General features: G+C 38.5%; 2 protein-coding genes and 1 pseudogene across 3 annotated transcripts; 1 reads left to right on the forward strand and 2 right to left on the reverse strand.

Annotated features, from left to right (window-relative positions):
• Positions 1–4395: 4395 nt before the first annotated feature.
• LOC110762448 (putative SWI/SNF-related matrix-associated actin-dependent regulator of chromatin subfamily A member 3-like 1) lies at positions 4396–11071 on the reverse strand. Of its 2 annotated transcripts, none has more exons than XM_021965083.2 (3): positions 9295–11071; positions 7281–7449; positions 4396–5319 (listed from the first exon to the last, which is right to left on the reverse strand). In XM_021965083.2, the coding sequence occupies exons 1-3, from the start codon at positions 10870–10872 to the stop codon at positions 4514–4516; spliced, it is 2553 nt and encodes an 850-aa protein (XP_021820775.1). In that variant the 5' UTR covers positions 10873–11071; the 3' UTR covers positions 4396–4513. The 2 variants fall into 2 exon arrangements, with proteins under 2 accessions (XP_021820775.1, XP_021820774.1); XM_021965082.2 differs by having other exon boundaries at positions 7158–7449; positions 9295–11069.
• Positions 11072–14382: 3311 nt separating this feature from the next.
• LOC110762447 (putative SWI/SNF-related matrix-associated actin-dependent regulator of chromatin subfamily A member 3-like 1) lies at positions 14383–20394 on the reverse strand. The gene is made up of 3 exons (XM_021965081.2): positions 18734–20394; positions 16562–16841; positions 14383–15491 (listed from the first exon to the last, which is right to left on the reverse strand). The coding sequence occupies exons 1-3, from the start codon at positions 20222–20224 to the stop codon at positions 14686–14688; spliced, it is 2577 nt and encodes an 858-aa protein (XP_021820773.1). The 5' UTR covers positions 20225–20394; the 3' UTR covers positions 14383–14685.
• Positions 20395–23200: 2806 nt separating this feature from the next.
• On the forward strand, positions 23201–26319 carry LOC148293083 (uncharacterized; annotated as a pseudogene).
• The last annotated feature ends 245 nt before the right edge of the window (positions 26320–26564 follow it).

The following is a 26564-nucleotide window of genomic DNA, read 5'->3' on the forward strand; positions in this document are numbered from 1 at the left end:
CACATATCTTCGTTTTGTGGCTTTTGTTCATCTTCATAAGAACCAACATAGCAAACTGGATCCATGTGTGCTTTGTTGTGTTTTTCTTAGATATGCTACACATGTTATCGATACTATCATCCTCCTACCCGACGAATCTATGTCACTTTGAATGTGACATTGTTGGAATTTGATATGTTCTTTGCTGCCCTAATGTCCAATTCTCCTCTTCAGGGGGAGACAATGAGTGAATAGTAGAATTGGAGCACCGTGAAAAAGGAAGAAATTTGGATTTGCATGGAACCGACCGGTCACTCTAGCCCTAGCAACCGGTCGCCTAATAGTCTAGAGCGTGAAGTTGCTCTTGGTATTGATTCGACCGGTCGCTTGGTATTTCAAAAGAAAAGTTCGCTCTCAACATTAATCTGACTAGTCGCATAGAACCGAGTGACGGGTCTCTTGAAGTATTCGAAGAAACACATGATCAAGCTGAAGAACCCCATTCTCATTCTACAATACCACCTGACCAATCTCCTGAGAATATCCCTGAGGTAAACATTCCTACTACTCCTGTGAATTTAGTTAATAATTTTGTTAAATATCAATTACATTTCAGGCATAACCGAGGAAAACCACCAAAACCTGTATTCCCCCAATATTGGGGGAACATCGAATACCCAATTGCAAACCATGTATCCACTCAGAGATTGTCTGAACTACTCAAGACTTTTGAGCATCAATTATTTGCTATCCATATTCCGACCAAGGTAACTAAAACGTTGAAAGATCCTAAGTGGGTTCAAGCTATAAAAGAAGAGATGAAGACTCTAGAGAAAAATCATATTTTCTAATTTTTAAATTTTTTACAAGTGTATCTCTCTTAAAATCTATTCAGACTGGGCTGACAGGAACCGACTGAAATTCCACTTTGGAATCTGCGTATAACCTTGTGCGTGTCCGACACCTGGCAGGTGTCGAGCAAACTTGACCAAATTGCCCATCTAACGAAATCCAAAGTTTCTTTAGGGTTTGACTTCTGCCGAAAATTTGGTAGAGTCTCCCCTGTAAATTGCTCGTTTCCCAAAACTTTTCACGTGTACAACGAGCAATTTAAATATCCACAACCGTTCAGCATGCACAATAATAGAATTCATACAACCAAACATCAAATCTTTATGACCTCAGGCCTCTTTACACCAACTAAATTGTTCTGCCATCTGAAATGGATCTCAACTTTTAGAACAATATGAATACGTTATCAAATTCCAAAATAACTTAACTGAACAACTTTTCAAACACTTAATCTTGTGGCTGCACCTAGTAACTCTAGGTTGCCTACGTACCCTATTAAGGGATCAAGTGATACGTAGTTCTTTCAGCAAAATTTATAAGTAATTCAAATCCATCCGCTGAAATTCAATCAAGGGCTATTGATGTTAGAACAATCTCCCATTTATCTCGCGTGCATAATAAATATATATACATATATACACATATATATAATTAACATATTACTTATCAGTAGGAAAACGATAAAATTAATAAAATAGCATTGACCACGTGAAACCTTAATGTCAATACCAACAATTTAAAATAAAATATGCTTCCCTCTTTCACATGTAAAAACCAATTCATCACTTAAGAGAATAGATATGATTTGTAGAAAATCTGTAAAACTTGGAAACCTTCAATTCTTGTCTCATAAAATCAGAAAATAGGTATTAAAACTTATACTAAAAAATACCAAAATGAAATCATATGTTTTATTTTAAACCTCTTAAAACCAAAATACTCTCCATCTATTTGTTATCCGTCAATTCCACCAATTTTCCGTCAATTCCAATAATGTATCGTCAATTCCATGATTTTCTATTTATTTCCCACATTATACCGTCAATTCCTTGTGTCATATAATGTGACACATCCTCGCAGGCCTCGGTAACACAAAGTCAACCTGAGCCGCATTCCTCGCAGAACTTGGGGGACATGTAGTCAGCCCGAGAATGCACATCCTCGCAGAACTCGGGGGACATGTAGTTAGCCCGAGAACGCACATCCTCGCTCCACACGGTTCAGGTGTTCCTGAAACTCGTGGGGCATTTTCATAAAGGGCAAACTGTTTCAAAGACAACTGGGGGGGGTACTCCCATGGTGGGTTTGAAAACCATAATCCGAAACTTATCATAAACTTTCCTTTATTCCACAAATTCATTTTCCAACTCTTATATCAACGCCCCAGAAATCAGTTCTCAACTACATTTAAAATATAAACCACATTCTGTTAAGAACTAGTGTCCATGATTCATCATTTTCAAGCCACTGAGTAGATATATTAACTTAAACATATAATAAAATATTTAATTAATTTCTCGTCCACACCAAAATCCAGTTGATAAGCCGTTCCCAACTTTACACAACCAAACATAGTATAATACCCATAGAAAGTAAAATCGATTACCTAATAACTCATAAACATTTGAATAATCCAATATCACCAATCATATACTTTAATAATATTCATAATAATAACAAATACATAAATAACAAGATAAACTTCAAATATCATAATAACACCCAAGAATATCATAAAACACTATAACATAAACTCATAATCCAAACATAAACAAAATAGTCCACAAACTCTCAAGCCTCATTTACACGGTCGTTCTAGCACTTCTCGAAGAGTGAAACTACCTCGGAAGACTCACGGTCAACAAAGGGTTAAACTTTCTAAACTGGGTCAACCGGGCCCGCGGGGCCCACGACCTCCCATTTCTGATCCGAGAGTTCCTACGGATTCAACAAGGTTTACTATACCTGTCTTGCACGTTTGGTCCAAATCGAACGGTCAGATCATTCACGATAGGACAATTATCATTTATCTAAACTTTGAATGATTGAATCGGAGTATCCGGGACTCCGATTCTCGATCCGCGAATTCCTATACGATCCTAGAGGTGCCTAGATCAACATATTTGAAAATGAAGTCAATCCAACGGTCAGAAAATATCGAACCCGAATAACGTCAAATGTGTGATATCCAATCGACAATCAAACGATAACCAAATTGAAATCCGAGCATACCGTCATGCTCAGAACGACATGAGTATCATTTTAGTACCAAGAGGGACACCCACACAGTGTCCACACGCCGCCACACGCGTCGGCAGAGCGTGGGTGTCCAAAGCGATTCCGGTGATTGGAAAATCTCCAAATCGCCGGTCAAGACTTCTACCTGCAAGATCAGAACAATGAATGGAGCAACTTTTGTTCTTGGACCATGGCCAAAAAGTGATCGGAGATAGCCGAATCGAAGCCGGAAACGCGCGGTTTTAATCAGAATTTCACAGCCTTGATACGGCGGCGACAACCACCTACGCCGTCACACAACCTAGGAAACAGCAAGAGGGAGGAGATGGCTAGTTGTTCCAAGTGACGGCGCAGCTCTAGGTGGCCGGAAACGTCACCGGCGAGGGTGGCAATTTCTGCTGGTTCTTCCTCTCGAAACCACCATCGATTGTCGAGTTTTTGGTCAAAGAAAAGGAGTGGGCTGGGTAGAGGAGAGAGAGAGAGAGAGAGAGAGAGAGAGAGAGAGGAAGAGTTTGCAATTGGTGGCGTCAGAAATGATGGCCGAACATAAGAGTTCTCAATCGCTGCGAAAATCTTTGGGGGGGGGGGGGGTGGTGGTGGGGCTATCGCGACGGGAGGGAGAGAGAGAGAAAGAGAGAGAAAAGAAATCTGGTTTATTTATAAATATAAAAAAATCCCTTTTTGAAAAATTACGATTTTGCCATTGGACTATTTTTTATCGTAACTTCTTCGTTACAACTCCAATCTACGAACTCATCTCGACGTGCTTTACGCAACAGTACTTCTCATATCTCCAAATTCTTTCCCGAACAAAAAGTCAATTTTTAAACCTATTAAAATATTCCCGGGATAAAATTGTTTTTTACTTGAATAAATTAATAATTAAATATTAATTTAGGATTGGGTTATTACATGGACTGCACAAAGTGACAAAGATTTCTAGGGTTTTAGCCCCTCCATTTCCAAAACCAAAAACAAATTAAAATAATTAAAAATAAAAAGTAAAAAGAAAAAACTGGATGATAAATATGTCAAAACAATGGCTACCTGGTCAATGGTCATTAAGATTGTTGAAGTCACTTTATAATAATGCACACATAAAACTTTTTGTTGTCCCCCTCTTGGAAAACATGATTTTGAGAAGAGCAGAAGAAAAATTAAAACCCAAAATGCCTTCAAGATACTGGCATATAGGTGGACGCCATTCTCATCGTTACCGCAAGAAGTTTGTAGAAACTTTGTCAATTTAAACAAAATTAGAACTTCTATAATTTATGTGATATGAGCAAGAAGATGTGTGTTATGAGTATACCATACGGCACTTGCTTCTCAAAAGAAGAGCATGGTGGTCATCTACTGCATTCATGGAACAAAAGTTTCTATAACTGACAAAATATGTGCAATGATAAGATGCTGCATGCAGCATACTTGTACACCCACCAACTCACAGGGACATGAGACCCAGAAGATCATCAACTCCTATGTCCCTCCTCCGATCCTTAGTCGTCCTTCTTCCGAAAGCTTCTTTTGCAAATTTCTTCTTTTTTTCCTGCAACTCCAATATCCTCTCTTCGATGCTGTTTCGAGCAATCAACCTGATAATTTTCACATCCTCCTTCTGCCCAATACGGTGAACACGATCCATTGCCTGTTCCTCAACTCCTGGGTTCCACCATGGCTCCAACAAATAGACTCTGCTTGCAGCTGTGAGGTTTATACCTGTTCCTGAAGCCTTAAGACTTGCAAGCAAAATCGTGGGCACATCTTGTCCCGGGACCCCAAACTCTTTGATTACTTGAGCCCTTTTATTTGCATTCATAGACCCATCTAAGCGCAAAGTCTTAAAACCAGCTGCTTTCAGTGGCTCTTCAAGATATATCAGCATCTTTCGAAATTGGGAAAACACTACTGATTTCGTAAGTGGGTTTTGACCCCTTGATGCAATAAGAAGTTTCAACAGAGCAGATACTTTTGAAGACATGGTTGTTTTAGAGGATACCATGTTGTCACTGTCAGAAGGTGCTTGAGGAGCTGAGAACAGATTAGACTGTGATAAAGGACGCCGACAAAGGGGGCAGCAGGGTTTTGCGCGCTGAAGTGTTTTAAGAATACAAGCTTGGCAAAAAATGTGAGCACAACAAGTGATAACAATATCAGTTGGTGGGGAAATGCAAATTGGACAGTCAAAATCTTCACCATCTTGCAGCACCTCCAGCATCTTTTTCAGCAGCTCTGGGTTCTTGGATACATCTGCTTAGAATTGACTTTATAAGTACCAAATAAACATAACATAGAAAGGAGGCTTTGCAATTAAGTATAAAAACGATGGAATAGCAAATCAATATCTGAGCACTATCTGTCACATTGACATTGACTGATTTGTTAAATTGCATTTATAAAGATTGAGAAGCAGCAGCACACAGAATGTAATAATGAATCTAATATCATTCATTGACAGCAGTTCCCAAGGAGGAGGGCAGAAACGTTGATTAAGTAATTGAGATGGAAGTGAATCTCGGTAAGAACTACTTTGATGCAATGACTAATGTGATCCATACAGCTATTCCATGCTACTGATTCCATGGATATAGCAAGAATGAATACAAACAAAATCATTAACAAGGAAAGTTGGAGAGCACTACAGATGGGAGAATTTATTTAAAATGCAAATGTAGAACATTGTAGAACATTTTTTTATGAAGCACACACACATTGTAGAACATTTTTTTATATATGATCAAATATCAGTACTCCTTTATATGTGGAAAAATGATTGTATGGTACTGAATTATGGCCATGTGGCATAACTTATCCACGTGTTATAATATGGACGGACGTCGAGGTTGATATTTTCCACTTGTAGGGTAAAGTATCAATAAATATCCACCAATACTATACCACGTGGATGAGTTATACAACGTGGCCGTAATCCAGTACCACACTAACTCTGATATCTGGACCCCAAATAGGGAATCCATGAGGACATGCTTGGTTAATCGTGTCGGTGATATTTTGTATATGGTTCTTGTATTTTAAATTATAAGTTTACTCATGATGTCCAAGTTTACTCTAAAAACATTTTAAAATCTAACTACCAAAATTTACCACTTCCGAAAAAGAAAAAACAAATACTGTGACACATGTAAGTGTGTCTCCTGTAATAAACTACAAAACTGACATTCCAAGGTTTCTTCTATAAAAATGAAAAGATTACTTGTCATAAAAATTTTAAACAGTTGCATTACTAGGGTTTTACCATGTACATGAAAGTCCTAATACGACCAAACTGCACAAACATGCCAACAAAAACTATCAAAAGCTGATGCCCATGCTTTGTCCTAAGCTTACAACTGTACAAGCATAACTCTGTTTGTTTAAAGGCAGCATGCTTCTCTAATATGAAACGTAACCCCTAAGTTGGAAAAAGATCAGTCAGGGAATAATCCCTAAGGTTTTGTTTCTTTTTTGGGGGTTTCAATGAAGTGGTGTCTGGTGCTGATAAGAAAGGAGGTAGGCCTGTCCTTGGTTGTTCTTTTCACTGATCTTATTTTATGTTTGTCAGAACATAACCCCTAAGTTGGAAAAACAGGAGACACTGAAAAGCACCCCCTCATGAAAATTCTTAATACTTCCTCCAACTAAATTGCTGTTCCCTGTTATAAAATCAAACATTTAAGAGGGCCATCATTTGTTATCTTGTGATTCCATAATTAACTTCTTTTTTTCTTCAGAATTCTGTAATCTTTTCTTTAACACAAATGAAGTAGAAAGCATACTAAGAATGTAATAACAAACCTCCAAAATGGAATATACCGCTACCAATTTCGGCTAGCGAAAATATGAGTACCGAACAATATGTAAATCCAATACTGTAATTGAACAGAACAATACGTGTATCCAAGAATCCAAGCATAATTGTACGACTTCTCCAATAATTATGTTTACTCTTGAAATAAATAAATAAAGTATACAATAGAGAGTTAGATAAAATAGTTGAAGAATTTCAAGGAACCCAGATAAGCATGCAAGTAAAGTGAAGTTGCACTTAAGAAAAAAACGATGCACCAATATAACATCCTTGTCAATACCTTCAATAGTGTTCGAAGGGATAAGTGATTTGAGATCAGAAGGGCACAATGCCAAATCAGTACAGATCTGGCGAAGTCGTAAGATTATGCTAAGTACAGTAGAATAGTTGCGCATTATATTACCAGCATCAAAGTAATTCCGCACAACACTCTTTGCTTCTCCTTCCATCTGATCATACAGTTTACGTTCTTCACTAGACAGTTCCACGTAACAAGTCTCTATAGTTTTAGGTGGCAATCCAATCAGTCCCTTGTCTTTTGTTCTCCGCAAAGAGATGGTTGCCATTAGAACCTGAAACATCAGTAAACACAATAGGCACAACTTGAATTTTTGGAAATAAAATAAAATAAAAACAGATGAACATTATTCGGTCAACTTCAGTTTTAGGATAACTATTTAATAAGGACAATTATTGTTTTGCCCCCAAACTCTGAATTAAATCTCATCTAACCCCCTCAACTTTGTCTCCATGTTTCACTTCACCTATTTCCGCTGATGTGCACGAATGGGGGGCACTTCTTTGCTTACATGTAATCCACGTGGGCTAAAAAAAGTACTAATATATTGCTTTTAATATTTTGGAAATGTTGAAAACTTAAAAAACTTACAGAAATATGAAACCCACAGCCCAACCTGCATGTCGCCCACTCCCACCCACCAACACCTCACGCATCCCTCATCACTCATCCCCATCCTCTCTCTAAACTCTGACCAAACCAATGGATCTCTCCAAACCCACAAACAGCAACCACCCAACACCACTCTCCTTCATCTTCCTTCTCACCCTCTTCTCCATCCAAAATCAGATATCATCAGTTAGAGAAGCCCATGGAAAATAAGGAGTGTCCTAGTAATTCGACTTCATGTACTATATTTTGCTAAAGTTCTGCACATAGGCAATTTCTTATGCACAATATGGGAAGGCTTAGCACTTATGGAGCATCTAAGAGGCCGTTAGGTCAAATTTTTTATGACATGCCTACAATTACTGACTTCAGGGAAAGACACAATATGATAATCTAATAAATGAATCCATAATTACAGTGGAGGTAGGGTGGGAGTGGTGGGCTGCAGTGAGGAGGTGGATGCGACGTAAGTGTCCTGTAGGTTTTTTCTTTTAAGTTTTTGTTTTATTTTTTATTTCTAAATTCAAGTGCAATTATGTAACATTTCTAAAATATAAGAAACAACAATTATTCATTTTTTTAGTCCACGTGGCCCACATGTAAACAAGAAAATGGACCCACTCATGCCACATCAGCATACTTAACGGATTCCTTGACAGACTTGACAGAAGTGGGTGGAGTGACACACGGAGACAGACTACAGGGGGTTAAGTGAGATAATAGGGTTCGGGGGGTAAAGTGAGACTTCATTCAGAATTTGGGGGCAAACAATAATTAAGCCTCTACAAAAGGAAAACAGAAATCTGAAATAAAGCAAGTGATGGATCAACCATGTCTTTAATAATATCTTTCCTATCATATAAATACTTATTTCAGAGCAAAACAATTTGCTCTCCCCCAGACCCTAACCATAAAAGTGAAGGCAGGGAGGAGGGTGGGCAGTCTAATGAAGTTCAGTTTCATGAGTTACTGAGACACTAAAGTTCAGGTGCCAAAGAACAATTTCAAGTAACTCAGGTTGAATTCAATCCTATATGTCTTCTTATGGGGGAAAAAATAAGTGAAAAGAAGAAAAAAAAATATGACGAGACACTTCAGATACACTTCCATATCAGTTCTTTTATCATAAGTGGAAAGAGCAACATAAATAACGTAAGAATGATTTTGAAACTTTTACAGAAACTAATCTATTCTTTTCCAAATTTGTCCCAAAACAAGCAATTGCAGTATGATAGAAAGAAAAAAACAATAATAAGAATGATGAACCACCCTTCAAATAAGCAAACCATAAAAGGAGAAAACTACATGTGATGCAACATAAATAACGTAAGAATGATTTTGAAACTTTTACAGAAACTAATCTATCTTTTCCAATTTTGTCCAAAAACAAGCAAATGCACTGTGATAGAAAAACTGCATGTGATGCAAACTTCTGTTGCATGCATACAAAATCTGTTCATAGATTATATACAAAATAAAACAAATAGAAAGAAAAACAGCATGGTATTACCTGCAGCCGTGAGAGCCCCTTTGGGTTGCCATGAGCAAGTGGGCGCTGCACCAAGCTTTGCCAGTAGCTCTTAATTGAAAAAGGCTCAAACCGCAAGAAAGCCATCAAAGAAAACAAATCAAAAGAGCCATTCTGGATTGGTGTTCCCGTAACAGCCCACCTTCGCTTAGCCTTCAAATTAGTGACAACTTGACTTTGTTGAGCATTCACATTCTTAATCATGTGCGCCTCATCCAAAATCACCCGCCACCACTCAATCTCTTTTACAGGGGATGTTATCCAAGCATTTTCAGCAGCCAAAATACTATATGTAGTCAACACTATATCATACTTTTTAAGCTCCTCAGCATCTCTAGTCCGCTCACCATAATACATATACACCTTCAATCTCCCTGGCCTAGTGTGTTCTCCTAGTTGTGTTACCCAAGTCGAAAAAACAGAAGGAGGGCACACAATTAATGTCGTCTTGCGACTGATATCACCAGAAGACTTATCACTTGCACTCACACATTTGCCCTTCACATTGCTACTAGCATTGCTGTCCTCAGTTTTGTATTTTTTTCGTGACCCGGTTTTACTTGGTCTACCCCTCTTGCCCTTCTTACCAACAGAAACAGACAACCCCTCATCCTCACCAATTTCGTTATCATCTAGCATGCTTATTACATCTACACTGCCACTACCAACTGAAGCAGGAAGAGCACTACCATATTTATCAAACCCAATCAAAGAAAGCAAAGTTAAAGTCTTACCCAATCCCATATCGTCCGCAAAAATCCCACCTCTTAGAGGCTCCGGTCGCTTATCAGTGTGGTAATTGGTCAACACATTCACAAAAGACCCATCTTTCTCTTCCCAAAAGGGAGGCAACTCACCAGAATTCTCTCTGTGAACCAACCATCCCAAGCCTTCTTTTTGGTGGACAAAAAGCTCCGATTTGATCACTTCTTTTGGAGGTTCCAATGCTTCCAAAGCACCACTTTGGCTCGCATTCTCATCCACCAACTTGAAAATCTCATCCACGCTCTTGCATCCCTTCTCAGCCTTCTTCTCCTTGACCACCACTGCCTCCGAGAGAGTGAACGACGCATGAGAATCCGAAATCAACTGTAACCCAGATTCCGAAATGGCCAACTCCACAGTCAGGAAATCTTCCAATCTTGCAAAGATGTGAACTTGGCAAGGAATCTTAAACCTGTTGCCCTTAGCTCGCGTATTGGGAACAATGCCCTCCACCGCAATCAAATTCGAGTCAATCAACGGCGCTAGCGCGGCTGCCGCGGTGCGTTCAATGTGACCCACTTGAAAGGTTCTGGTATTCAGGACTTTGATGGCGTTGGAATCGTACGGATTAAGGGGTTCGCGGACAAGACCCACCATTTCTCGGCCACTGATGGTGCCTGAATAGTATTGAATTCCAACTATGTTGGCTATGACGAAGCCGAGCATGTAGGTATCGGAGGAAGAAGAGAGAGACTGCGAGTCTTGCGTGGTGAGAGGAAAGTCGTCTGGGTCGGTTGAAGGGCCTTGCCACTGATCGAGGGCCATGAAGAGCCTCACAGGATCTTCGTCGTCCATTGCTCAGAGACAGAGAGAGAATTGATCTAAAAAATTTTGGTGTTTTGGGGATGAGAAAGTTGAAGTATGGCGGTGGCTTTAGATTTTAGAATTCGACTTTAGAGAGAGAGAGAGAGAGAGAGAGAGAGAGAGAGTTGTGAGTGACTGAGTATAGGAATCGGTGCGTGTGTGCGTTTTTTGTTTGTTGTGTCCCTCCCGTTTTGGGAAGGCGTTTGAATGAAATGGAAAGGCGGGTTTTAACAGCCACGATATCATTCACGAGTGCAGCTAGGGATGGTTACGGTCCGAATTGGATGTGTTTTATTTTAAAATTACAATCGAAACTATATATTATAATAGAACGATTTCCTATTTAAATTCATTTTTTTAAACTCAAAAATTATTTTTAGTCCAAAACTCATAATTCCCTTTTGATAGAGATTATTTTTTAAGGGAGCTGATTTTCCCACTCCCCTTTTCTCCACTTACACTCCCTTTTGTTTTTTAATATTTTTTAATCACTTTTGTTCTTTCTCTTTCCTACTCTACCCTTATCTTACTTCACTTTTATATACATTTTTTTCTTTATATTTAATGTTCCTACTTACACTTCATTTTCAATAATTTTTTTTTCAATGAATATAGAATTGTTTAAAATTAATATATTACAAAACAAAAACAAAATATTTCCCCCAGCCCCAATTCTTCTCTCTCCCCCTTTCCCTCTTTATTCGATAACAACCAAGCCCACCCCTCCTCATTTTCTCTCCCTCTTTTTCTCTCTTTCCCCCTCTTTCTTCAACAACCATCCACGTTTTTAAAAAAGTTTTGGGGTTTGAGTGTGGCTATCAGTGGGGCGGTAAGATCGTTTGTGGGTGGCTGCGTTGGGGCAACGATTTCTATCGGTGGGCGGGTGGCTGTGTGGGGTGCGGCATGGGGGTAGGTTGAAAAAACCTTTAATTGGTTGAGTTGCATCACAGAGTGTAAAGCTCCTTACTTGAAGCAAAAAGCTTCAGACCCGAGCATTAGAAATTTCTCTTTGTTAGCACTTAGCACTTAGCAAAAATGTTACAAGGAAGGATAATAAGTCAGAGACTTTTGAGAATTTGGTGGGAATAAAGCATGATTTTGACTGATGTTGTTTTTTAATTTGCAGAGAGATGGGTAGAGAAAAGGAGTCGAGGGAGAGTGAGCCATTGATGTTGTTGGTGTTGGGGGGCAATGCAGTGGTGGATGGTGTGGGTGGTAGTAGGACGATGGGGCTGGAGTGCAGAGATGGGAGGAGGAGGGGGTTGACGAAGAGAGGGGGTTATTGGGGCTGGGGAAAATATTTTGTTTTTGTTTTGTAATATATTAATTTTAAAGAATTCTATATCCATTGAAAAAAAAATTATTGAAAATCAAGTGTAAGTAGGAAAATTAAATATAAAGAAAAAGAAATAATATAAAAGTGAAGTAAGACAAGGGTAGAAGAGGAAAGAGAAAGAATAAAAGTGATTAAAAAATATTAAAAAACAAAATGGAGTGTAAGTGGAGAAAAGGGGAATGGGAAAATCAGCTCCCTTTTTTAAAAGCTTAACACAAAAACAACTTTAAAAATGTCTAATTTTTTTTTTAAAAAAAAAAATGAGGTTTCACAAAAAAAAATATTTCGCTCTCTCCTCCCTATCTCCACTCTCACACTCTATCTCTCTCTCTCTCTCTCTCTCTCTCTCTCTCCTTCCTCTCTCTCTCTCTCTCTCTCTCTCCCTCTCCCTCTCCCTCTCCTCTCCTCTCCCTCCCTCCTGTCTCTCCCTCTCTCCTTCTTCTCTCCTTTTCTTTTGTTAATTTCAATTTTTTTTAGATCTCAAGAATAGGTTGGAGTTCAATACCAAACAAGTTTTTAGATCTGAAAATCAATATTTAAATGTTAAAAAAATGATTTTTGAATTCATTTTTTTGAGTATAATACCAAACGGGACCTAAGTTTTCTTCGGTTTGAGAAAAAGTATTGAGGAAATCAAACCAAACCAATTTTAGACGACTTGGTTTGAGCATTTTGTACCTAAAAGCAATTATTTTTTTCTTTTATATGTTTGAACTTTGTTAGCAATTAAAAGAAAAATTCGCAGGAGACTTGAGCTCATGTGGTTAAGAGAATTTATTCATATACCCGAAGTCCTAGGTTTGATTACCCTTTCCCCTAGGATCATTTGTATAAATAAAAAATCATAATTTGCTACATATTTTTCATTTTCTAGTATATCAAACCATCCTAAAATTCAATATGCCCCAAAACTTGCTACATATTTTTCATTTTCTTACCAAGCAAGGGTGGTAAACCTAACTATGCCATGCCTCGTTTTTTATAAATTGATTGTTTTTTCACAGATTTCTACGATAGAAATTGAAAGACTAACACGACTAGAGTCAAGTAGGTTTAAGTTTATTATTCTCATATTTCATATTTTTTTCTTAGCTTTATTTGCGCTACATTCATCGTATCGTTTTACCAACTCTAAAAATCTTAAATTTACAAATCTAAAGTTCAAATTCAATTGCTTAAAAGTTTTATCAATCTTCAAATTCAACATCATTATCTAGTTATAATCCAATAAGACTAAATATACAAGGAGGGGATTCAAGTGCAAATCTTATCAATATTTAATTACTTTCTGAAAACCAAAATCATTATTATGCAATCAAACCCAAACCAATCCACACCCACACCCCTCTTCGGCTCTCGGCGGCTAAATCCCTTTCCCACGTATTAGAGATCTCGTTTTCATATAATTGCACTGCAGTTGGGGGTGATGACTGGTGAAGCGGGAGGGAGAGAGTGTTTGTCCACCCATATTATAATATTATACCCAAGTGGCCGTATTACCGAACTATTGTATAATTTGTTGTGGGTTGGTAGGTTGGAGTGGGAGGGATGCTGGGCTCTTTTGTATTTCCCTCTAATTTTCCAAGGTTCTTTTGTATTTTCATCTTATTTTATAATGTTGAATTGAGTTTTTTTTAGTTGATAGAAGTTAAAATTGGACTTAAATTGCTCACATAATGAAATACAATGATAAAATTGATAAAATTAAAACCCCCATAACCATAAGTGTTTTCGAACTTAAACAGTGACTAAAAATGTGTTTTACCCTTAAATATTTATTAGTTTCAAAGCTTCCAGAAGAGCATCCTAAAAACCTCCACAAAAGCATCATGAGAATGTGTTCTTCGCTTGCCTTCCAGAAAATAAAAATAAATTAAAGTAATTTTACAAATGTTAAAATCCTATTTGTTGTGTGAGGACGAGTTCCTCCCATTCTCTGTTTTCTTGTGCTGTAAACTTCAAGATTATTCAATAAATTATGAACCTTCATTTAATTTCCTTTTTATCCTCGCTTGAGTTTGTTTTCATTAATTTTATAAAAACGCTCTGTTCAATCGCTTACTGCATGATTTGTACTGCTGTTTCTATTTTCTGCAGTGTTAATATCAAGATTGTCATGAAATTGACTATGCTTTAGAAAATTTCATATTGATCCAAAACTCATTGTAAATTGCATATAATGTGGTAGTAGCAGACCAAGAACACCAATAACCACAACACCCGCCAAGTTAGGCTTCAAAATGTTTTTGATATACCGACGAGAACTGGAAAATTAAAACTTTGTATACATTTTGTAAGGGGAGCAAAAAGATGTACCTGTATGTATGTGCATACTAAAAGGGCGCGAGCTTCTCAGGAGAGCACAGTGGTCATTTACACACCATATATGGAACAAAAATATGTACAACTGACAGGATATGTGCAATCGCAAGATGTAGCATGCTCCTCATGCATACCTGTACACCAACTCACAAGGGAATGAGAACCTGAAGATCATCAAAATTTATGTCCCTTCGACCCTTTGCGGTCCTCCTTCCCAAAGATTCATTTTCAAATTTCTTCTTTTTCTCCTGCAACTCTAAAATCCTCTCTTCAATGCTGTTTCGAGCAATCAACCTGACAATCTTCACATCCTCCTTCTGCCCAATACGGTGAACACGATCCATTGCTTGTTCCTCAACTGCAGGGTTCCACCATGGGTCCAACAAATAGACTCTACTTGCAGCTGTGAGGTTTATACCCATTCCTGAAGCCCTAAGACTTGCGAGCAAAATTGTGGGCACATCTTGTCCCGTGACCCTAAAGTCTCTGATTACTCGAGCCCTTCTATCTGCGCCCATAGAGCTATCTAAGCGCAAAGTCTTAAAACCAACTGCTTTTAGGTGCTCTTCAAGATATATCAGCATCTTTGGAAATTGGGAAAACACTACTGATTTCGTAAGTGGGTTTTGATCCCTTGATGCAACGAGAAGATTCAACAGAGAAGATCCTTTTGAAGACAGGGTTGTTTTAGAGGATACCATGTTGTCACTTTCAGAAGGTGTTTGAGGGGCTGAGTACAGTTCAGACTCTGATACAGGACCCCGACAAAGGGGGCACCTGCGATGTTTTGTGCGCACAAAGCTTTTCAGAATACAAGCTCTGCAAAAAATGTGAGCACAACAAGTGATCACAACATCAATTGGTGGATCAATGCAAATCGGACAGTCCAAATCTTCACCATCTTGCAGCACCTCAAGCATTTTTTTCAGCAGCTCTGGGTTCTTGGTTACATCTGCTTAGAATAGACTTCATAAGTACAGAATAAACATACCATACAAAGGAGGGTTTGCAATTAAGTATAAAATCTGTGGAATAACATCAACTGAAAATGTATATGAACCCTATCTGTCACATTAAAATTGACTAATTTGTTATACTGCATTTATAGAGATTGAGAAGCAGCAGCACACAGTACTAGTAAATGTAATAATGAATTGAATATCATTCCTAGACAGCAGAGTAGGGCAGAAACTAGTTTAAGTAATGGAGATGGAAGTGAAACTCAGTAACAAACAACTATGATGCAATGATTAATACAATCCAAACAGCTTCTATTGCATACTACTGATTCCATGGATGTATCAAGAATGAATAACAACAAAATCATTGACAGGGAAACAGTTGGAGAGTATTGCAGGCGGGAAAACTGAATTCATTTAAAATGCAAATATATTAAACAGTTAATACAGTATACGAAATAACATAATTCTTCTAACCTTGTTTTATGAAGCACACACATTTTAGAACATTTTAGATGTTTGATCAAATATCAGTACTCCTTTATATGTTGATGTGTAGAACCCGAGAAGCATAACTCTAGGCATCATGCTTTTACTAATCTTAATACTCCCACCAACCTAAATTGTTGTTCCCGTTCACAAAAGAAAACAATTAAGGGTCATCATTTGTTAACTTGTGATTGTTTTTTCAGAATTCTGTAATCTTTTCTTTAACTCAAATGAAGTAGAGAGCATAGTAAGAATGTACAAACAATTTTCCACATGGAATACATTATACACAGCTACCAATTTGGGCCCAGCGATTATATAAGTACTGAACAATATGTGAATTGAAAAATGCAATTAAAAAGAACAATATGTGAATCCAAGAATCCAAGCATAATGGTACGATGACTTCTTCAAGAATTACCTTTACTCATGAAAAGCAAAAAAAGTTTACAATTGAGAGAACTGTAAGCTAAAATAGTTGAAGAGTTTCATGGCACCCAGATAAGCATGCATGTGAAGTGAAGTTGCACAACAAAACAAAAATGATGCACCAATATGACAGCCTTGCCAATACCTTCAATATGAAGTGATTTGAGACCAGAAGGGCACAAGGCCGAATCAGTACAGATCTGGCGAAGTTGTAAGATTATGCTAAGAACAGTAGAATATTTGCGCAGTACACTATCAGCACTAGTGTAATTCCGCACAACACTCTTTGCTTCTCCTTCCATCTCATCATACAGTTCACGTTCTTCAGCAGAGAGTTCCACGTAACAAATGTCTACAGTTTTAGATGGCAATCCAATCCGTACCTTGTCCTTTGTTCTTCGCAAAGAGATGGTTGCCATTAAAACCTGAGACATCAGTATACACATTAGGCACAACTATTATTCAGTCTCCCTTCAATTGTAGGATAACCATTTGATAAAGGCTTAATTTTTGTTTTTCCCCGAAATTCTAAATCGAATCAAATGTGGCCCTGAACTTGGTCTTTCTGTCTCACTTCACCCACTACTGTCAAGTTTGTCCACCAATCTGTTAAGGGCTAGTTTGGTATTGCTGTGCTATGAGAATGAATAGCCGTGAAATGAAGCAGTGAAGTGTTCGGTAATCTAAATTTGTAAAAGTGCGGTGAGTATAAAAAGCAATGTCATAGGGTTTGGTAAACTTTTTTCTAGAAGTGTTGTGACTGTGTATAATGACCATAAAGGGTATGATATTGAAATTGACATTTATGTTTTTTTTAATTAAATTTTTTTTGATATTTATGATGTTTTACAATACATTTACAATTTGTTTATAATCTTAATAGTAATATACACTTTTTATAATAAAAAAACCTGAGAAGGAGAAAAGGCCCCTTTTCTCCTTTTCCTTTTTCTCTCCTTTTTTTCTTTCTCTCGACCCTTCTTCTCCATTCTTTTCTCTCATGTGGCACGAGTAAGGTGCACTTATTTGCTAACATGTAATCCACGTGGACCAAAAAAAATAACGAATCATTGTTTTTAATATTTTGGAAATTCTAAAAACTTAAAAAACTTACAGACCCGAATGCACAGCCCAGCCAACCTCCTGCCGCAAACCAGTGCCCTCCCTGCAACCCAACCCTGCCCACATCGACCTCAGGCACCCTCGTTCCCATCCTCTCTGAACTCTGAACCAAACCAACGGTTCCATCTAAGTCTAAACCCACTTTCGAACCCACAAACAGCAACCAGTCAACACCGCTCTCCTTCAGATATCATCAGTTAGGGAAGCCCATTCAAAATTAAGGATGGTTTAGTAATTCGAATTCATGTACTACATGCGGTTCAAGTTCTGAAATAGGCAATTTCCTATAATATGGGAAGTCTTAGCACTTGTGGAGCATCTAAGATGGTTACATGATCCAGTCACTGTTAAGGCCTTTGATAGCAAGTCATGGATCAACCATGTCTTTAATCATCTCTTTCGTATCAGATAAATACTTATTTCAGAGAATAACAATTTGTTGTCCTCCAGACGCTAACCACAAAAATGACGGAGGGAGGAGGGTGGGCAGTCTAGGGAAGTTTGATTTCATGAGTTATTGAGATACTATAGTTCAGGTGCCCAATAAAACAAGTAACACCGGTTGACGTCAATCCTATAGGTCTTCTTACGTGAAAAGAAGAAAACAAAATAGCAGGAGGCACACTTTAAATACACTTCCATCTCAGTTCTTTATCATAAGTGGAAAAGTCAACATAAATAACGCAAGAATCCTTCTGGTGGCAAAAAGGCTAAATCAATCTAGGGCTGTCTGGTGTTGCCATGTTGGGTATTGTCTGGGCCATATGGTGGGAAAGAAATCAACGGAATTTTGAAGACGTCAAGGGGGCGGATGTGAAGGAGGTGTGGGAAAAGGCAAAGTATTGGGCAGCGCTATGGGCTTCAGTTTCTCCTATTTTGCTTGATTGGAAGGCTGCAGTGTCTTGATTAGGATTGTTTTTCTCATTATTGGAGATCTATGTACTCGTTTGACTGTTTCTTCCTGTTATTGGTGGATTACTTGTCCACCTTCTTTTATGGTTTTTTTGAAATAAAACTTCTTTTTAAAAATATATATATATATAATAATAACCATGCAAATCAGCAAACTATAAAAGGAGAAAAATATGGAAACTTTGGTTTGCATCTGCTGCAAACTTTGGTTGCGTTCATAAAAATATGGTAATAGTACATAAATAAAATAAAACAAATAGAAAGAAAAACAACATGGTGTTACCTGCAGCCGTGAGAGCCCCTTTGGGTTGCCATCAGCAAGTGGGCGCTGCACCAAGCTTTGCCAGCTGCTCTTAATTGAAAAAGGCTCAAACCGCAAGAAAGCCATCAAAGAAAACAAATCAAAAGAGCCATTCTGGATTGGTGTTCCCGTAACAGCCCACCTTCGCTTAGCCTTCAACTTAGTGACAGCTTCACTTTGTTGAGCATTCTCATTCTTAATCATCTGTGCCTCATCCAAAATCACCCGCCACCACTCAATCTGGTCTACAGGGGATCTTTTGGAAGGATATTCACTAGACAAAACACCATATGTAGTCAACACTATATCATACTTCTTAAGCTCCTCAGCATCTTTAGTCCGTAGGCCATAATACTTGCACCAATTCAACCTAGTGTGTTCTTCTAAATGTGTTTGCCAAGTTGAAAGTACAGAAGAAGGGCACACAATTAATGTCGTCCGACTGATATCATGCGAAGACTTATCATTTGCACTCACACATTTGCCTTCCACAATGGTATTCTCAGTTTTATGTTGTTTTCGCAAGCCCGTGCTTTTTTCACTTGGTCTACCTCTCTTGCCCTTCTTACCAACAGAAGAAGACAACCCCTTATCCTCACCCATTTCGTTATCATCTAGCATGCTTACATCAACAATGCCACTACCATATTTATCAAACGCAATCAAAGAAAGCAAAGTTAAGGTCTTACCCAATCCCATCTCGTCCGCAAAAATCCCACCTCTTAGAGGCTCCGGTCGCTTATGGGTGCTGAAATGGGTCAACGCATTCACAAAAGACCCACCTTTCTCTTCCCAAAAAGGAGGCAGCTCATCAGACCTCTCTCTATGAACCAACCATCTCAACCCTTCTTTTTGGTGCACAAAAAGCTCCGTTTTGATCACTTCTGCTGGGGGTTCCAATGCTTTCAAAACACCATTCTTGTTCGCATTCTCATCCACCAACTTGAAAATCTTATCCACGGTCTTGCCTGCCCTCTCAGCCTTCTTCTCCTTGAGCACCAAATGTAACCCAGATTGCGAAATTGCCCACTTCACAGAGATAAAATCTTCAAATCTTGCAAAGATGTTAACTTGGCAAGTAATCTTGGGCCCATTGGCCTCAGCTCGCGTATTGAGAACAATGCCCTCCACCGCAATCAAACTCGAGTCAATCAATGGCGCTAGTGCGGCCGCCACGCGGCGTTCAATGTGACCCACTTGAACGGTGGTGGTATTGAAGACTTTGATGGCGTTGGAATCTTGAAAATTAAGGGGTTCGCGGACAAGAACCACCATTTCTTGGCCACTGATGGTGCCTAAATACCATTGAATTCCAACTATGTCGGCGATGACGAAGCCAAGCAAGCGGGTATCGGAGGAAGAAGAGAGAGACTGATAGTCTTCCGAGGAGGGACGAAATTCATCTGGCTCGGTTGGAGGGCCTTGCCAGTTATCGAGGTTCATATAGAGCTTCACGGGATCTTCGTCTTCCATTGCAGAGAGACAAAGAGAGAGTTCGATTTCAAGAAGTAGGAAAGAATGGCGGTAGCTTTACACTTTAGAGAGAGACTGTGAGTTAGCGTTTATGGAAAGGCGTTTGAATGAAATGGAAAGGCGGGTTTAGAGAGAGAGTGACGCTCTTTGAGTCTGCTATGTCCTATTTGGTGGTGTATTCGGTTAGGATTTTACAAGGTGTATTCAATTTAGATTTTAAAAGATTTTAAAGAAGTTTAAAAGTTTAAGTGTGTTCAATCACGATCTTATAGAAGTCTATTTAATTCAGATATTTTAAACTCCATTTAAATTTGGATGTATTCAATCACGATTTTAAAATACATGATAAATTTTTTGGTGTATTAAAAAATTCATTGATTTTAAAGGAAATACAAAAGGGTTAATTACAGTTTAGTACCCTATATAGTTACACCTTTAAGGCATGTTAGTCCCCGTCTTTTCAATTTTTACAATCACATACCCCAAGCTTGTAAATTTTTTACAATCCGATTCCACCGTTAGCATTTCCGTCTTTTGTTCCATTAGCTGCTGATCTGGCACTTATGGGGCCAACGTTTTCGCTAGTTTCGAAGTCCTTCCAAGGGCATTTTCGTACTTCCATTTTTTGCTCTCCTGCTCACGCCCTCACGCCCTCCAACGCCCTCCAACTCATAAACCAAAATCACGCACTAGAACCAGATAACAAAAAAATCTTCCACTTGATTTCCTTCAGTCGCTGGAGAGGATGACGACACAGAGTCGATTGAGAGAAGGCTACGATGAGTTGGGAGCCACGAACACCTGGAGAGGACGACCCAGTTTACGGTATGTGGGGATTGAGGTTTGATTTGGTTTTTTTTTTTTTTTTTTTTCTAGATAAAGGTTTCCAAGTTCACATATTTGGATATTAGGGTTTTAATATTGATTTATTTTGGGGTTAGGGTTTTGAGTTCGATTTTGTGGGGAAATGATTTAAACGTTCGCATATTTGGGGAACAAGGTTTGAATATGTGGTTTTTTTTGGGTTAGGCTTCTGAGCTCAAAGTTTTGGGGATAAGGGTTTCCCAATTCGCATATTTGGGGTTTTCTGGTTGTTGTCAATGGCTTTTATGTAAGTAAAGTTGGTCTGTGGTCTGTTGTGTAGATTTCAGCTGCACCAAAATGGATTCAGCTGCATCCTCAACTTGTGATACTCGCAAGTGCACGAACCGTTGGTAGTTTAGCGTATGTAAGTGCGAGGTCGATTCCACAGGGATTGGTGATTGAATGATCCAATTCAGTTTTCCTACACAAAACAGAAACAAAAACAAAGAACATGAAAGAAGGAAGAAAATAAGAAAGTAACTCAAGAAAATAAGTTCCCAAGTTCAATTTAGATTAATGGATTGATTCTAGCTAAAGTATGATTAAGCCATGGTGTGTGGTCATAACCTTGTGTTCCTAATTCCCTAATTTGATCATTTGTTGTCTAACCTAAAATTAAGCATTAGGAACCCATTAAGCATAGAAGAACATTTTAAACAACCAAGCATGTATCTAATCCCTGTTGTCGAATGTCCATACATACTCTTCCTATTCATAGTTCAATTCGAATTAAAGCATGGTGTATACTCTTAATTCAAACCAAGATAGCTAACATGCAAGCCTAAATGGTGATCAATCATTCAAACTAGCATATTAACTTATAAGCATAATGAATAAGAACAAAAACCATAATTGAAACTTGGAAACTAATTAAACTTGAATACTTAAGAAAGAATGTACATTACAAGAAAAATAAATTACAACTAAGAAAACATTAAAGAAAGCTAGAATTGAGAACTAGAAAGCAAAACTAAGAGAATTTGAGGGAGAGAAGGGAAGGGAGCTCTAGAGAAGTGTTTGAGAGCTCCCCCCCTTGGGGTGTGTTTACAAGCTTGGGAAACCTCACTATATATAGGCCTAAGGAAGCTGAAAATCTGAATTAAGTATGGCTAATGCATACAACACTTTGTTTTATAAAATCTGAAATGGTTGATGCACTTCACTAATGCATACAACACTTCCATTATAAAAACTGAAATGGTTGATGCACTTCACTAATAAATCCCACCAGCAGCCCTAGCTCATCTTCATGTCACCATGACCAAGCTTCCAACCAGAAATAATAGCTCATCCTGAGGTCAGCATGACCAGCAACTTCAAGGGCTTACGAATTGGGCTTCCCTTAAGCAAATTACGACTTTAAGCACTCAAACTTGAAGTTCAGAATGTCTTCTTTCCAGCCATATATCATTTGGGCCAATCCAAGGTCGGAGGAGGAAGTTAAGGCCAAAACAAATTGCTAACTCATTTTGCGCGCTGATAAAATCCATCCTGAGCATGGCTCTGTGTTTGCTAGGTAACAGACTCCATATTTATCCAATGGGGCTGAATTTTGGATATGTTATAGTACACACCCATTGGAACAACTTTCATGAAGAATGCGGCCTCATCCGAGCTGTGTAGGTTGCTGAAACAAAGCTTGCAATATGACCTACGGAACTGGACTGGCAGGGGGCTGTAGCCAAAATGAGTTTGTCTTTAAGCTCTTCATCCATTCATCCAAATTAGGCCTTAACATGCTTGAATTGCATGAATTATGCTCTCTAAAGCCATCATTATTACCTAAAGCTCAATGAACTGAAAGATAAACACAAAAAGGATTAAAAGCACAAGTTTAACTCAAAAACATAACCAAATCATAAGCTAGAAGGGTACAAAATGATATACAATTATGAACCGATCATGGTCCTACTGTAACCCATGTGGGTGTTTGGCTTTTGGTCTGGAAAGTGACTTTGTTTTATTGAATAATTCAAAACGTGGTGGTATAGTAAACTACATTGTAAAAGTGTTTTCTTGGATTTTTCTTAGTGGTAATTGTGTAGTTGGTGGTTTCTGTGTATGTCTATAAATCCATGCAAGGTTTAACATTACCCTAATGTTGGATAATCTATGTATGCAGACGATGATTGCTTATTTAGCATCCAAATGCACCATGGTGGAAGACTGATACACAAGTACTATTTGGATGGAAGTGTAGGGTACTTTGATTATGTGTATAAAGACAAGATGTCTTTAATTGAAATAAACTGCATGGCTGTGTATTTGGGCCACATAGGTAGGATTGATTACTGGTATAGGGTTGAAGATGAGGGTCATTTGAAGAGGGTGGAGTTTGACTCAGAAGTTATTGAAATGTGTGAAAATGTGCCTCAGGTTAGGATGATTAACATGTACATGGATCATCGGGACAACCTCGATGATGTTCTGAACAGCCAGACTGGTTCTAACGTGTATTGCCATTATTCTTCACAAGTATAATTATGTTGATGATGTGAGAACTCCAAGTGTTATCCTTCAAGAGCTACGACAATTTGATAAAGCAATAGTACTACATGATGGGTTGGGTAAAGCTACTTCCAATGAGGTACACAGGACAAGGAAACCAACTCCATCAATGAATTCAGCTATTGGCAAAGGCAAAGAAAAGGTGGCAGCAGTTGATGAAGGGTGTGTACAATATGAGCCAATAAAAGGTAATTCCAAAGGCAAAGAGAAGGTGGCAGAAGTTGATGAAGGGTATGTACAACATGAGACAAACATAGCTAATTCCAAAGGCAAAGAAAAGGTGGCAGAAGTTGATGAAGGGTTTGTAGATGCTCAGATCAAGGAAGTAAGATCTGTTAGGAAGAGGAACCCCTCAATTCAACAAGAAGCTGATGATGCTGACGATTCTTCAGAAACTGATGATGAGAGTGACCCTGACTATGTGGATAATGAGTACGGTATTGATGAGGATGATGATGATGACGTCTTCTTACATGAGGTTGACATAGATGGTGAGTGGGGTGGAGCAAATGCTGACCAATCAGTACCAAAGCCTTCAAATGTCGGAGACTTTGTGGATAATGAAGACATGTTTGCAGTTAGTGATGATGATGAGCAGAACCTTAGGAAAGCACCACAATCAGATGAGGAAAGCATTGGTCATAGATTCCCAGAGTTTAATACTTCTTGTGACATGGGAACTGTGGAGTTTGAAGTTGGCATGCAGTTTGTAGATATTTCTAGCTTCAAAAATGCTCTGAAGGCCAGTTCAATAAAACAAGGATGGGAAATATGTTGGATGAAGTCTGAGAAGTATAGGATTAGGGCAATATGTGCAGCTGCGAATTGTCCTTTTGAGATTTATGTATCCAAGATGCAACATGATGACACACTACAAGTGAAGAGACTAGATCCCAAACACACATGTAGCAGGGTATGGGAAAACAAAGGGATAAGATCTTCTTGGTTGGTTCAAACATTTGTCAAGGAGGTAAAGACAAACCCCACTGTACCAGTGGTGTCCTTCAAGGCAACAATGTAGAGGAATATTAACAGTGGAATATCATTGTCCAAGGCTAGGAGGGCAAAGAATAAAGCTTTGAAAATCCTAGAAGGTACCATTACTGCACAATATGCTAGACTGTGGGACTATGTTGCAGAATTGAGGAACACAAATCCTAGAACAACAGTGCAAATCAAATGTGATTTCAATGTATTGTTACAGAGGCTTGTGTTCCAGAGAATGTACATTTGCTTGGGTGCCTGTAAGGAGGGATTCAAGGCTGGATGCAGGCCTGTAATAGGACTAGATGGGTGCCATTTGAAGAGTCCTTATGGAGGCCAGTTGCTGTCAGTTGTTGGTTTAGATGCCAATAATATGACATGGGTTATTGCTTATGCTCAATTGGAAATGGAAACCAAGGATTCATGGATATGATTTTTGCAGCTGCTGGTGAAGGATATTGAGTTGGCAAACCAATATGGGTTTACATTCATAAGTGATAAGCAGAAAGGCTTGGTGGAGGCTTTTGAGGCAGTCGTGCCTAATTGTGATCACAGATTTTGTGCAAGGCACCTATCCACAAACTTCAGTTTGGTATACAAGGGAAAAATATTGAAGGATGCAATGTGGAGGGTTGCATTTGCAACCACAGTTCCAGAGTTCAGAAGGGCAATGGAAGTGTTGAGGACATTAGATGGTGAAGCTTATAAATGGCTAACAGGTAATGTTTTACAAAAATTTGTGTAAAAATAACTAGTTATTTTTCTATTTAATTGAACTCAATGTACATTTACTAATCTAAATGTTACTAATGTGAAACAGCTGCAGACAGACCACCAAGACATTGGTCAAGGTCACATTTCAACACTACTTTGAAGTGTCCAATACTATTAAACAATCTCTGTGAGTCATTTAATTCCTGGATAATGTTAGCTAGGTGTAAGCCAATAATTTCAATGATGGAGGAGATTAGGGTTAAGTTGATGAGAAGGATACATATTAAAAGATATTTGATGATGAGATGGGATCGGGCAATATGTCCCAAGCCCTTAGGAAAGCTTGAAACCAGCAAAAAACAGGCTGCTGATTGTATTGCTATTATGTCTGGAGGACCCAAGTTCCAAGTAGATACTACAACTGGTGGGTAGTTTATAGTTGATTTGGATGAAAGGACCTGCTCATGCAGGAATTGGGATTTATCCGGTGTCCCATGTAAGCATGCAGTGTCAGCTATTAACCATAAGAGAGGGAATGGGCTGACACTTACATAGACAAGTGTTACATGAAGGAGACATTCCTAAAGGCATATGAGAACATAATACAACCTGTGAATGGAATGGACCTATGGGAAAGAACTGATTTCCCTGAAATATTACCTCCTATGTAAAATAGACAATCAGGCAGACCAACCAAGGTTAGGAGGAAAGAGCCCAGTGAAAAAGAGACCAAGACTAGTGGGAAGAAGCTAGGAAGATACCAAGACTCTCTCAAATGTGGTACATGTGGCCAAAAGGGTCATAATTCAGTAACATGTCATAGACATAAGCCACCAAATGATAGAAACCAACCTGGAAAGAAAAAGAAGGCTAAGTCTGTTGTTGGAACTTCTATCCTAGCTTCCAAACCTGACAATTATGATGCTGAGATGGAGAGGAAGAATGAAATTAGAGAGAAGGCAAAGCAAAGAGCTCAAGTACTGAAGGTAATTGCACTTTACAATTGTATTTGCTTGTTGGGATGATGGTTGTGTGACAATAGGTGATAGCATTTTGTCTTTGTTTGTTTTTTAAGGAAAAGAGAGACAAAAAGAAATTAGAAGCTGCAGAATCTGCAGCAGATTCAAGCAATCCACCTGGAGTGAGGAAAAGGACTAAACGCAGCAACACCAGATGCAGCAATTATGCTTTTGTCCAAGAATTACAAACTGGAGTGTAGGATGAATTAGGGTTTTGTATGGACACAGTTTATTGGAAGGTGTTTTTAGGG

This window comes from Prunus avium, chromosome 7 (assembly GCF_965620075.1).
Source record: "Prunus avium chromosome 7, drPruAviu1.hap1.1, whole genome shotgun sequence".
Lineage (NCBI taxonomy): Eukaryota > Viridiplantae > Streptophyta > Magnoliopsida > Rosales > Rosaceae > Prunus > Prunus avium.

What these genes read in the sequence shown, in the direction of transcription:
- LOC110762448 (XM_021965082.2), bottom strand. Translation starts at nt 10,872, where the DNA reads ATGGACGACGAAGATCCTGTGAGGCTCTTCATGGCCCTCGATCAGTGG. An exon ending in AGGGGCTCTCACGGCTGCAG is followed by an intron (nt 7,450 to 9,294) that starts GTAATACCATGC and finishes CTGATGTTTCAG; the next exon opens with GTTCTAATGGCAACCATCTC. An exon ending in CCCTTCGAACACTATTGAAG is followed by an intron (nt 5,320 to 7,157) that starts GTATTGACAAGG and finishes AATTCTAAGCAG; the next exon opens with ATGTATCCAAGAACCCAGAG.
- LOC110762447 (XM_021965081.2), bottom strand. Translation starts at nt 20,224, where the DNA reads ATGGAAGACGAAGATCCCGTGAAGCTCTATATGAACCTCGATAACTGG. An exon ending in AGGGGCTCTCACGGCTGCAG is followed by an intron (nt 16,842 to 18,733) that starts GTAACACCATGT and finishes CTGATGTCTCAG; the next exon opens with GTTTTAATGGCAACCATCTC. An exon ending in CAAATCACTTCATATTGAAG is followed by an intron (nt 15,492 to 16,561) that starts GTATTGGCAAGG and finishes TATTCTAAGCAG; the next exon opens with ATGTAACCAAGAACCCAGAG.